The following is a 12,153-nucleotide window of genomic DNA, read 5'->3' on the forward strand; positions in this document are numbered from 1 at the left end:
ACTGTTTGGTAGAGCATTTTTCAATCTTTGACTGCTAGCCACAAGTCAATTAAGAGACCTTACTATTTTTGTAGGTGATAATATACACTACCAGATCTTAGCCTGCTGCTGATTCTCTTAGAAAGTTGTGCTCAGGCACACAGTTAGGTGGCTTTTGGTAGGACAACTGTTCAGTTCTTTTATATGACAAGGACTGAGTCATGCAAGCAAAGGGACTTAGCATTATAGTCAAGTAGGTAGCCTGAACTACAGTTATACTATCTGCTCTGTTTATGCTTGTATTTAATTTGTTCGTTTGTTTGTCTTTTGGATCGCACAGTGGCATGGATAGAGTGGGCCTTTGGTTATCTTTTCCTTAACGTTTTATTGAAGTATAATGTAGAGTAAAATGTACAAGACTATAGATGAGTTTTTACCCGTATATATATATACATGTACCCACCACACATATCAAGATATAAAATAGTTTCCTTGCCCCATAAAGTTTTACCCATGCCCCTTCACAGTGAAACCACCCCCCGCCAAGGTAACACTACTATTACCATCAAGTAATTTCACCTGTTTTTGAAATTCATATAAATGGAATCATACAGTATATATCCTTCTGTCTGGCTTCTTTTACTCATGCCTGTAAGATTCATTTGTCTTGTTGCATGTGTCAGTAGTTTTTTTTTTTTATAATTACTCTGTAATAGTACATTGAAGAAATACATAATAATCAATAACCCATTCACCTGTTGATGGACTCCTGGGTTGTTTCCAGTTTGAGACTATTAAAAAAAAGATGCTATTAACATTCTTTGACATGTCTTTTGGTGGACATACATACTCATTTCTCTTAGACAATAACTTGATAGTAGAATTACTGAATCATAGAGTAGGTATACGTTTAACTTTAGTAGATGGTGCCAGTTTTCCAAAGTGGTTTTATAAATTACAGTCTCACATGCAATCTATGAAATGTTCCTGGGTGGCTACTGGTGGCTTGTCATGATTATATTGTGGTTAGTACTTTGTATTGTGAAATGTCCAGTTGCCCATGTCCTCACCTCATTTGGTATTGTCAGTCTTTATAATTTTAGCTGTTCTGGTGGGTACATAGAAGTGTCTCATTGAAGTGTTAATTTACATTTTTAAATGAATAACAATATTAAACACCTTTCCATATTCTTATTGGCCCTTTGGATAGCATCTTTTTGAAATGCCTGCTCCATGTTGTTTTGCTCACATTTATTGGATTGTTTACCCTTTTTTCTTATTGATTCAGAGTAGTTCTTTATATATTCTGGATATGAGTCCTTGTCAGATACATGTATTACAAATATGTTCTTTCTGTCTTAAATTTGCCTTTCATTCCTAATGCTGTTGTGTGATGACATTTTCTTTTTTTTTTTTTTTTATTTGAGAGAGAGAGAATGAGAGACAGAGAGCACGAGAGGAAAGAGGGCAGAGGGAGAAGCAGACCCCCTGCTGAGCAGGGAGCCCGATATGGGACTCGATCCCGGGACTCCAGGATCATGACCTGAGCCGAAGGCAGTCGCTTAACCAACTGAGCCACCCAGGCGCCCCAATGATGACGTTTTCTTAATACTGTTGTGTGATGAACAAAAGTTGCTAATTTTTTTTTCAAAAGTTAATTTTAGTAAAGTCCAGTTTATTAATTATCTTTCATAGTTAGTGCTTTTTGTGTCCTATTATAAAATATTTGCCTACTCAAGTTTATGGACGTATCCTTCTATTTTTTCTGTAACGTTTAAGGTTTAAGCTTTTATATTTAGGTTTATGATTTGTTCGAATAAAAATATTTTTATGGTGTGAAGTAGGGGTCAAGGTTCATTTTTTTTCAAACAGATATTCAATTGCTCCACACTGGTTTTTTTTCTTTTAAAGAACCTGGGATCTTCTGTTCTGCTCATCAAAAGACATCATTAAGGAAATGAATAGAGAAGCCACAGACTTGCAAAACATGTATCTGACAAATGACTGATATCTGGGATATATAAAGAACTTATACAATTCAATAATAACAAGATATACAATCCACTTTTTTTAAATGGGGAAAACTATGAACAGACGTTTCACAAAAGAAGATATATGGATGGCCAATAAGCACATGGAAAGGTGATCAATATTATTAGCCATCAAAGAAATGCAAATTCAAACCACAATGAAGTAGCACTACATTCCTACCAGAATGGTTATTATTAAAACAACTGATATCACCATATGTTGTACAAGGATCTGAAGCAACTGGAATTCTGAAACATTGTTGTGAGTGTCAATTAGTTTGGCAGGTTTTTTCTTTTTAATAAGATGCACCATATGCCTACTCTGACTCAGCAGTTCCATTCCTATCTAGGTATTTATCCAAGATAAATTAAGACATATATCCTCAAAAATACTGGTGCAGAAATATTCATAGCAGTGTTACTCATAGTAGCTAAAAACTGGAAGTAGAACAGATTTCCGTAAATTAAATAGATATTCATAATACCTAAAACCTGACAATGACCCAAATGTCTGATAATAGATGAATGGATTAAAAAATTGGTATATCCATACAGTGGAATCCTACCAGTTCTACCAATGTAATATTTTGGTGATTATTTTTATTATGAATATATAATAATGCCAGCCTCTGGATAAATCACTTTAAAACTTAAAATTATTCTTAAAAATATTGAGCAAAGGGCGCCTGGGTGGCTCAGTTGGTTAAGCGACTGCCTTCGGCTCAGGTCATGATCCTGGAGTCCAGAGATCGAGTCCCGCATCGGGCTCCCTGCTCAGCAGGGAGTCTGCTTCTCCCTCTCCTGCTCCTCCCTCTTGTGCTCTCTCTCTCTCTCACTCTCTCTCTCAAATAAATAAATAAAATCTTAAAAAAAAAATATTGAGCAAATACCAGCATCTTCCTTGTTTTTCCCCCTATTCTTCACTGTTTCTGTGCTAACTCTATAAATTGTAAGTTTGAGTTGTAACTCTTAAAGCAATGCAGTTTTTCTTCTATTACTAAATTGAACTCTTTATTCTAGGAACCCCAGGACTTCCTGGAGCAAAAGGTATTAATGGTCCTCCTGGGAACCCTGGCCTTCCAGGAGAACCTGGTCCTGTAGGTAAGCATGAAACCTAAGGATTAGTTGTAAAACTAAAGCTCATATTCATTTTGGGAAAGTCAAATAATTTCTGGGAGCTGTGAACAGTTTTAAGACAAAGAAACTTAGTTCTACTTGTTAGGTACAAAGGAAACAACTTTTTTTTTTTAAGTGAACAACTCTTAAAAAAAAGTTACTTAAAATTATTACTTTGGAACCTTATTTGGGGGGGCTCTTTCCAGGGAGAGTTATTTCAAATATCCTACAATTAGTGGAAACTCTGGTATTTTTCGGAATGGCAAAGTGTAGCACTGTTGTTTACTGAGTTCTAAAGCAAGTCACTTCTCTGGCCCCACATATGAGGCCTATAATAGCACCCCATTCCACCCCCACACCTTACCCTCCTTGATATTCTAAAGCTAGATTAAAATGAGAAACTGGAAGTTTTTGGATACTGAGTGAATGATAAAGTTCTTCCTTATTAGCCTTTATTCCTTCTGTGCTTCTTTTTCACAAGATTTCGTCATTTAAAGGGGTGTCTCGGGTACTTTGTGTCATTTGGATAGAACTATTTGAAGCTAGTATGGAGAGAATGGGGAATATGGAAGGAAAGGGAATTGGGAGGATAGGTATAACCTGCTGTACCCTGTGCTTTAGGTGGTGGAGGTCGTCCTGGGCCACCAGGGCCTCCAGGTGAAAAAGGCAACCCAGGTCAAGATGGTATTCCTGGACCAGCTGGACAGAAGGGTGAACCAGGTGCTATATTTTTTCATTGTTCCTAATTTTCTAATTTCTTTCTTGTCTTCTTTAACTTTTGCCCGTTTTCATCCACAATGAAATTATATCTTCTTTCTTAACCTCTAAGCTGCTATACACTTTTCCCTTCCTAAGTACCTTCTTGCACTCTACTGAGAATATTACTTCACGTTTATCAATCAGGTTGCCTCCTTATAAAAAACTCCATATCCTTTCTTGCCCAGTTTTTCATGTGAAGAAGTTACCCAGCTCTTTTTATCCTTTCTGGATGACCTCGTTTCACTATGCAATCTATATTCCATTTATAGATCTATATGTATATAAAGATATATTTAACACTTATCACAAGTAGAATATGTCTTTATAGTTTTCTCATGTTTGAATTGTGGTTCCATGTTGAAAACAAATCTTCTGCATGTTTCATATAACATAGTAGCACTCAGTAAAAAACTGAATGAGCCAAAATAATTTGTCCTTGTTTCATTTATTATTATCTATTTGAGAGTTTGGATTTATGCTCTGACAGGTCAGCCGGGCTTTGGAATCCCAGGACCCCCTGGACTCCCAGGACTTTCTGGTAAACTTTCATAAAACATACTAGATCAGTCCATATAAAGAGAATGTGCTCCAGTACATTTATTTTTCCATCTTCACCACTTACTGTTATAAAATGCACATACAACCCCAGAAAACTCAAAAGCTAAAGTTATATCTTAAAGCAGTTCTTAATTAACAATTTAGTAGAAAGAGTTGTGCTACATAAAAATGCATTCTTAAGGAAATTTACATATAAATATCCCTTTGTTAATTTCATAAGTAACTGCTGAGGAAATGATAAAGAAAGCAAAATTGTAGAAAGAGGTAGATTTCACTAAATTTTTTAAAGTCTTTCAGCTGGAAAAAAAATCCTCTTTTCTCCCTATGGAAACAAAACCAAAGTAATATAAGGAAACTTTTTAGAAACATGTACCAATAACAAAAATGGAAAACTTCATATTAATATGCATCTTGCGTTTTGGGTGGGTATGTGCTCATATACATCTACGTGCCCTCACTTGTTCTTACTTTTCATTGTAAGCACCAAAGCATTAATTGAATGACTGATTGTGTGTACAGATGTGCCTGTTTATGTTTTGAAGTGACCATTAGCTATTCTATGGAAGTTTTTTTCAAACTACAGACATATCTCCTAGAAATTCCTATATCCTTCCCATGATCCCAATGTCAAAATTATTACTTTAATGTGCCACTGTTACATCGCTTTCAGGTATGTTGGTGGTGTAGAAAAAAAATGTTGAGAATAGTTTGTCTGGGTTGGGATTCTAAATCTTGAATAGAATTGTCTTCAGGGACATACAGCAACCACTGAAGATCCATATCTTCATTAGTCTCAAAATTAGCCTCAAAATATTTCTTCAAGGAATTTCCCCCAGCCATCTCTAACCTGTTCATGCCAATACTTTAAGCCTTTCTATTTTTTCGATTTTTATTTTCTCACAGCTACTGATCATGTGATCTTTGCTCTGTGTCCTAATACAAAGGGTATCTTTCAGGATCCAAGCTATTACTGTTTTTATATTTCTATACATACTCTAATAAATATTTCTGTAAGCAGTTGAATATATTTCATAAAACGAATGGGTTTTTTGGACGGGTGAGGAATTTGGTGGGAGATAGAAATGATCCTAGCAAATCCCATCACTTGTTCTAATAAGAATGAATACATTTAGCCTTATAGGCAAGCCTAATACAGGCAGTATCTAATTTGTTTCCTACTGTCACTTTGCTTTCATAGGTCAAAAGGGTGATGGAGGATTACCTGGCATTCCAGGAAACCCTGGCCTTCCTGGTCCAAAGGGAGAACCAGGCTTTCAGGGTTTCCCTGGTGTGCAGGGTCCCCCAGGCCCTCCTGGTTCTCCGGGTCCAGCTCTGGAAGGCCCTAAAGGCAACCCTGGGCCCCAGGGTCCTCCTGGGAGACCAGGTATGTACATGAGTGGTAGGGGAATAGTCTGTTTATTCATTAATTTATTTCATTTTGCTGGCAGGTTATTCAGTTTTTAGGACTTAAGACTCTGTAAGAACTTCTTACAAGTAAATAGCTTGGTTTATACCTAGCTCCATCCATTTCTGTGGCATCTAATAATTCTTTTCAGTAACGCCTTTCATCATTTACTTAAAGTTGAACTAAAACAAACCAACTTGGAGGAAAAAAGGAAATAGTGGATTTATTAGTCTTTAATAAAAACATAAAACTATACTGATAACCTGGCAGCAAAATGCCATCTGCATTTTTAATGTGAGCTTCTCAGCATGTCATCACAGAAATCATTTTAGTGATCACCCCATAGATGCTTGTGGTCCATACCAAAGTGTTGCTATGGTTCTCTCATATGATCAGCAAATGTCACCAAGCACAATAAAAAATTTTTTATCTTCTCTAGGAACTAGGCAATCAAATTTATCTTCAACATCACAGCATGATTAAATTGAATAGTGATCTCTTCATACCAGCTTCATGTCTATACCTCATTTGTCTTGTGTTAACTGCTCTTGTAGTCTCAATTTTGCATCCAATGTTCGCTTTTCATTTTGTGTATGTGCTGTGTCACTTCATTTTGCTGTTTGGAAATGCTTGTTTTCATCTGGGATTAATGTTGCTGAGCCCAACCACTGGTGACAGATTATTAACAGATTTTTGGGACTTAATATTCAGTTTTTATATTTTGAGAAATTAAAAACTTGGCCTTCATTGATTTAAAATAATAAGAGAAATCTAAGGTTAAAGAAACAAAACAGTTGTCCTTTTAGCCTTTGAAAGTCTGACTCATTTTTTAAATGTATTTAAAAATAAAAATCTCCATTTAAATTACCATAAACTCTGAAGTGATTGGAGTTAATTTTAATAAGATATGCTCTGAAAACATGAATCAAATGGGATCACATACTTTGTCCAGAGGATCATTTCAAAACCAGATTTTATCTGATCTGACTTGACTGTTTATAGAGGGTGTTCAGAGTTTTACCTTGTTTTACTATTGAAGAAAACCAGTGAAAATCACCTCAGCCATATTAACTCTTGCATGTGAAGAATTGACACCAATGTCTTGCTTGGTTATGCATGCAATAATTACAAAATAAACCAAACTATTATCATTTTTTATGTTTTAATCAGCACTCTGATTATTTGTTTTTTACTGGTAATGGAGCTCACTGTGGAACATTTTTGTGAAATGTGTCAACATAAAGACATTAGTCACAAAGGTGCTTTTAAAAATTACTGTTTCTAAATAGTAGGAAGAAGAACACCTTCCTCATGAGTAGTTTGCGACATCTCAGTTTATTCATAAACTGCAAATTAAAATGGAGTTTTAAACCCAATTGATCTTAGAATTAGTTGTTTTTGAGCTCATGGTAATGATTATTATAAAAATGTTTTTTTTGTCCTTCAAAATATGTCACATGTGCTGTCTTTGTTTTAGTGCTGATGCTAAGTGGTAATAATTTGGTTTATCTACAGGTGCATGAATATGAACTTCCAGAGTATTCTTTTATTGAATTAAAGTTTAACTTGAAAGAAGTTAGTGTAATGCTTTAGTTTCTTGATATTGCTAACAATTTTGATATTTTTCCTTTTTGTTAATGATGACATTGGGCCTTGGTGAACTTTGATCCCTATCCAGGTCCTCCAGGTTAGCTCCTTAACTCCAAAGTAGTAACTGCATGAACTTTGAAACTTTTCTTAAATTTTTATATATATTTATATGTATGTGTGTATATATAGTTATACATATATACATGTATATGTATACATATATGTATATGTGTATAAGTATATAATTCTATATATAATTCCTCTCTCTCCATATATATATATATATATATATATATACCTCTACCTAATATTTTCAAGTGCTTGAATGTATTTTAAGAGCATATATGCCAATTCAGTTCTTACATGTTGATCTGTCTCTGAAAGCTGAAAGAACTGTAGAGTCCAATGTTTGTATCTATTGGAATAACCCAAAATTACCTAGTTAGGAAAACTAACATTTTAAAATTCATATATTTTTTGTAATTTTTAGTCAAAAATTTATAGTACCCAAAAGTGTATTGTATAATATTTTACCTTTACCTTCAGAGTAGAGTATATTTCTTATTTTTGTTTTATATCTATTAATGTAAATGAAATCAAACTATCCTTCAAAAAGGCATTCTTTTTTTAACTTTTTATTTAAATTCCAGTTAGTTAACATACAGTGTAAATTAGTTTCAGTTACAATTTAGTGATTCAACCTTACAAACAATATCCATTGCTCATCACGAGAAATGTACTCCTTAATCCCCATCACCTGTTTCACGAACCATCAGTTCTCTATAATTAAGAATCTCTTTCTTGGTTTGTCTCTGTCTTTTTTTCCCTGGGCTCATTTGTTTTATTCTTAAATTCCACATATGAGAGAAGTCATATGGTATTTGTCTTTCTCTCACTGACTTATTTTGCTTAGCATAATACCCTCTAGTTCCATCCATGTTGTTGCCAATGGCAAGATTTCATTCTTTTTTATGGCTCAGTAATATTCCATTTTATATATATATATATTTTACATTTTCTTTATCCACTCATCATTCTATGGACATTTGGGCTCTTTCCATAATCTGGCTACTATAGATAATATAGATAAAATACTATAAACATCAGGGTGCATGTATCCCTTTGAATTAGTATTTTTGTATTCTTTGGATAAATACCTAGTAGTGCAATTGCTGAATCATAGGGTAGTTCTGGTTTTAACTTTTGAGGAACCTCCATACTGTTTTCCACAGTGGCTGCGCCAGTTTGCATTCCCACCAACAGTGCAGGAGGGTTCCCCTTTCTCCAAATCCTTGAAAAGGCATTCTTTTTTAAACAATAATATGTATTATCAGATCCTGCAAATATGCAATTCTTGACTTGCCACAACTCTTGTAATTTTCCAAACCATCCCATCTTCACATTTTGGGTTGTCACAAGGTTTTAAATTCTCCTGCTATGAAAATGAACTAATAGGTATAGAGTAAAAAAATTCCATACAACCGACACAGAAGCCTCTTACTCTTATTTGAATTATACGCATAAAAACATTACACACTGAAGAATAGTTATTGGGAGCTGTCCAATGGAAAATTGCTGATTCACAGTGAGAGATGTTAACCTAATTAGGAGTAAAAGGAACCACAAATATCTGAATGTGTTTATTATTTCAAGATAAATAGACCTTTTTAAATTTCTAAGGAGGAACTAAAATGGGGAAAAAGTGTATTCCTAAGTTCTGACTATTGGGAATGGCAGGAAATTTTATGAATTAAAAATTCGTAATTTTTCAAGATTCTTTTTAGGAAGCCATCTTATCTGAACAGATTCCCTAGTTACCTATTCCTACTTACTACATCACTCCTTCCACAAACCTATAATTTCATAGAGCCATAGAGTATCTGATCTAGAAGTGACCTAAGTTTTATACTTTTCAAAGAGATATTACTCACCAGACACTTGTTAAAGATGGCAAGACACGTTTTATTTAAGACTATTGCAGTAGGGGAGAGACAGTTGCAATAGGGGAAAGAAACTGAGTTCAACTGAATACAACAAGGATAAATGGGGATTTTAGTCAACCAGCAGAGTGAGGGAGTCAGTAGATGAAAAGTTACTAACATGAAACATCAAGGGTAGGTAGATTCTTGCTAAACTGGCCTAATAGAATTCTTGCTAAAGTCAGGCCAAAGACTTAGACATCAAGGTTGGGGGATAAGGGACTTGATCAGATATCAGCAGTGGGGGGACTCTCCGTAAACTGACTTGCTCAAGGATTCTTGCTAAAACTAGACTTCAGCATACCAAAAACAGGGCCAAAGAATGAGGCCTAGTTGAGAGGAAGGGTCAGGGGAGCCTGTCTAAAGTTTAATTAAGGAGAGAATCTTCATCACATACGAGAAAACTGAGGTCCAAAGATGTTAAGAAGCTTGCTCAAGGTTATACTGTTAGTCACTGGCATAGCTGGGAATCTGACTTAGGGCTTCCCAGTGCTCTGTTCAGTGTCTGTTTTACTAGTAACATATATCATCCTCTGACAAAGGCAGTTGTATGGCTCAATGCTTATGATCTGGCTTCTTATTCTAGTTATAAATATAATAAGTGATGAAGCAAAGCTGCTTCTGCCATTTTAGGAGACTCTTAGTTACAGCAGACTGGACCTTGCCTCCACTCTCTTGTTTTCTGTTACCTCATAAGTTCCACCAATCCTTATTAACTGCTTCTTGAGTTTTTCCTAAATGGATGTCATCAAAAAGATTAGGACAAGTGCATACTATTTAACTATCACCATGATAAAGAGAAAACTTAGGGTATACTTTGAAGTAATTTTGAGTACTCCCCTTTCTGACTTGCATAGAAGTCTGCTGCCTTGATCACTTCCAGATTTTAGTGTTGGCTAGAAGATTGCTTTCTTCTGGGGCACTAGATTATATTCAAAGAAGAAACAGGGAAGTAGCCACATCACTTTTAAACCAACTTGACATCTTATTTACCAGATGTACTCTAAATTACATAGTTATTGGAACCTGGTATCTACAGTGTTCTCTTCTTTGCAACAGTTGAAGACTACAACCTTAAGTGGAAACTGGATTTAAAATTGATGTTATATGCAACTGATGAATCATTGAACACTACATCGGAAACTAATGATGTACTATATGTTGGCTAATTGAATTTAAATAAAATAAAATTTGCCAATCAATTCATAAGCTTATCTTTAGTTATTACCACTGATGTACAAGACTTTAGGTATTTTTATTTTATTTTTTTCAGTTAAACTTTGTTAAGTCATTTGAGAAATAATGGATCGATCACTTCATGTACAAAATTGACTTGGCATATAACTCATTAAAATTTTAATTCTTAGAAATTAAAATCTTAGAAGTTTTGCTATGATATGATCTGAAGTTTTCTTTATTAGTTACTCAGACCAAAATACATATTTCAGTGACTTTTTTCTAAGCATTCTTGTTATTGGTCCTTCTATAGCAAATACATATATAAAATGTCTTTACTCAAATTCAGAATTATCTTAGGTAGGAATTCTATTTTATTTAACTAATTGTGTGGCCAGACTCTCTCAAACTGTCATCTTGAGTCAGTTTTCTGTATGTGGTTTAGAAACCATTTAAACAAACAGAAGCTGATTTTTAGCCTTTTGAATTTCAAATTATCAAATGCCTTGAAAGTTTATTGCCTGGCAGTAATAATAATGTTTTATATTTATGTGACATGCCACCATTTACATCATATAATGTACTTTTATTAAGAGCTCCTTGAAGGCAGAGTTTGGGTGTAGCTAATCTTTGTGTACCCTGTAGCACCTTGCACATGGCAGATATCAGGTCTATATTTTTAAAATGGAATTTGACCTTTAAAACAACTCTGCGAGGGAGGTTAGGGCAGATAACACTGTTCCTATTATGTGGGTGAGAAAACAAGCTCAGAGATTGAATTGTCCACAGTCGCATAGATGTAAATAGTAGAACCAACAACAGACCCTAGGTCTTCTAAATCCTAGATTCAGTGCTCTAGCACAATTTATTCTCTCTGCTAAGCTCAGTGTTTATAAATCATAGCAAGACTTCTAAGGAAAGGAAATTGTGTTTATAGTTAATTAACATTAACCAAGAGTTGGCCTATTTATAGGCTTTTTATCTTTTTATTTAATGATCCTTTTTTAAAAAAGTTAATAGCCTGATTTAATACGTGCATTGAAAAATAATAAAGTAAATGTGATATTTTCTGTGGTTTGGGGTAGGATATTGCATGTCAAAATATTCTTAATGTACCCCTTCACTGATGGTCTTCACATTTTTGGAAAATTTGGCTCTTTAACACTCAGTGGTGAACAAATACATATTGGCTCTTTCTCTTTAAATAACTTGTTATAAGTAATAATTCACAGAAGAAAGCTTCTTGATGAATTAGGAAAAAAATCAGAATGTGGCTTCATAGAATGATTTTCAAAGAAGGCAAATAGAAGTACAGTTGGTAATAGCCATTGTGTACTTACATTTTAATTTCTCTAGTCACCTGTGATCTCTGTATTTTTGTCTAATGAGGCCTTTAAGGTTAACTGTACCTCTCTGAGGTGGTCTGAACATATCAAGAAATTTGCACCTTGAGTTTTTACTAAAGGAAGGCAGAGGCCAAGATAAATGTAAGCATTTATCTAAAATTATCCCTTTGTGAAGGGAATGGAAGGCAATCAGTGAAATGGTACTGTCTTACCAA

The 12,153-nt window shown here is 34.5% G+C and overlaps 1 protein-coding gene across 1 annotated transcript in view; it reads left to right on the forward strand.

Moving 5' to 3' along the window:
- COL4A5 (collagen type IV alpha 5 chain) overlaps nucleotides 1-12,153 on the forward strand; it is a 224,561-nt gene that overhangs the window by 191,504 nt on the left and 20,904 nt on the right. The window contains exons 38-41 of the mRNA XM_045881390.2: nucleotides 3,030-3,110; nucleotides 3,747-3,845; nucleotides 4,372-4,422; nucleotides 5,641-5,826. Of these exons, the coding sequence (XP_045737346.1) occupies nucleotides 3,030-3,110; nucleotides 3,747-3,845; nucleotides 4,372-4,422; nucleotides 5,641-5,826 (417 nt within the window). The remainder of the gene's footprint in view (nucleotides 1-3,029; nucleotides 3,111-3,746; nucleotides 3,846-4,371; nucleotides 4,423-5,640; nucleotides 5,827-12,153) is intronic.

This window comes from Mirounga angustirostris, unplaced genomic scaffold (assembly GCF_029215605.1).
Source record: "Mirounga angustirostris isolate CCGP_5_RB_7025 unplaced genomic scaffold, mMirAng1.0.hap1 SCAF_11, whole genome shotgun sequence".
Classification (NCBI taxonomy): Eukaryota; Metazoa; Chordata; class Mammalia; order Carnivora; family Phocidae; genus Mirounga; species Mirounga angustirostris.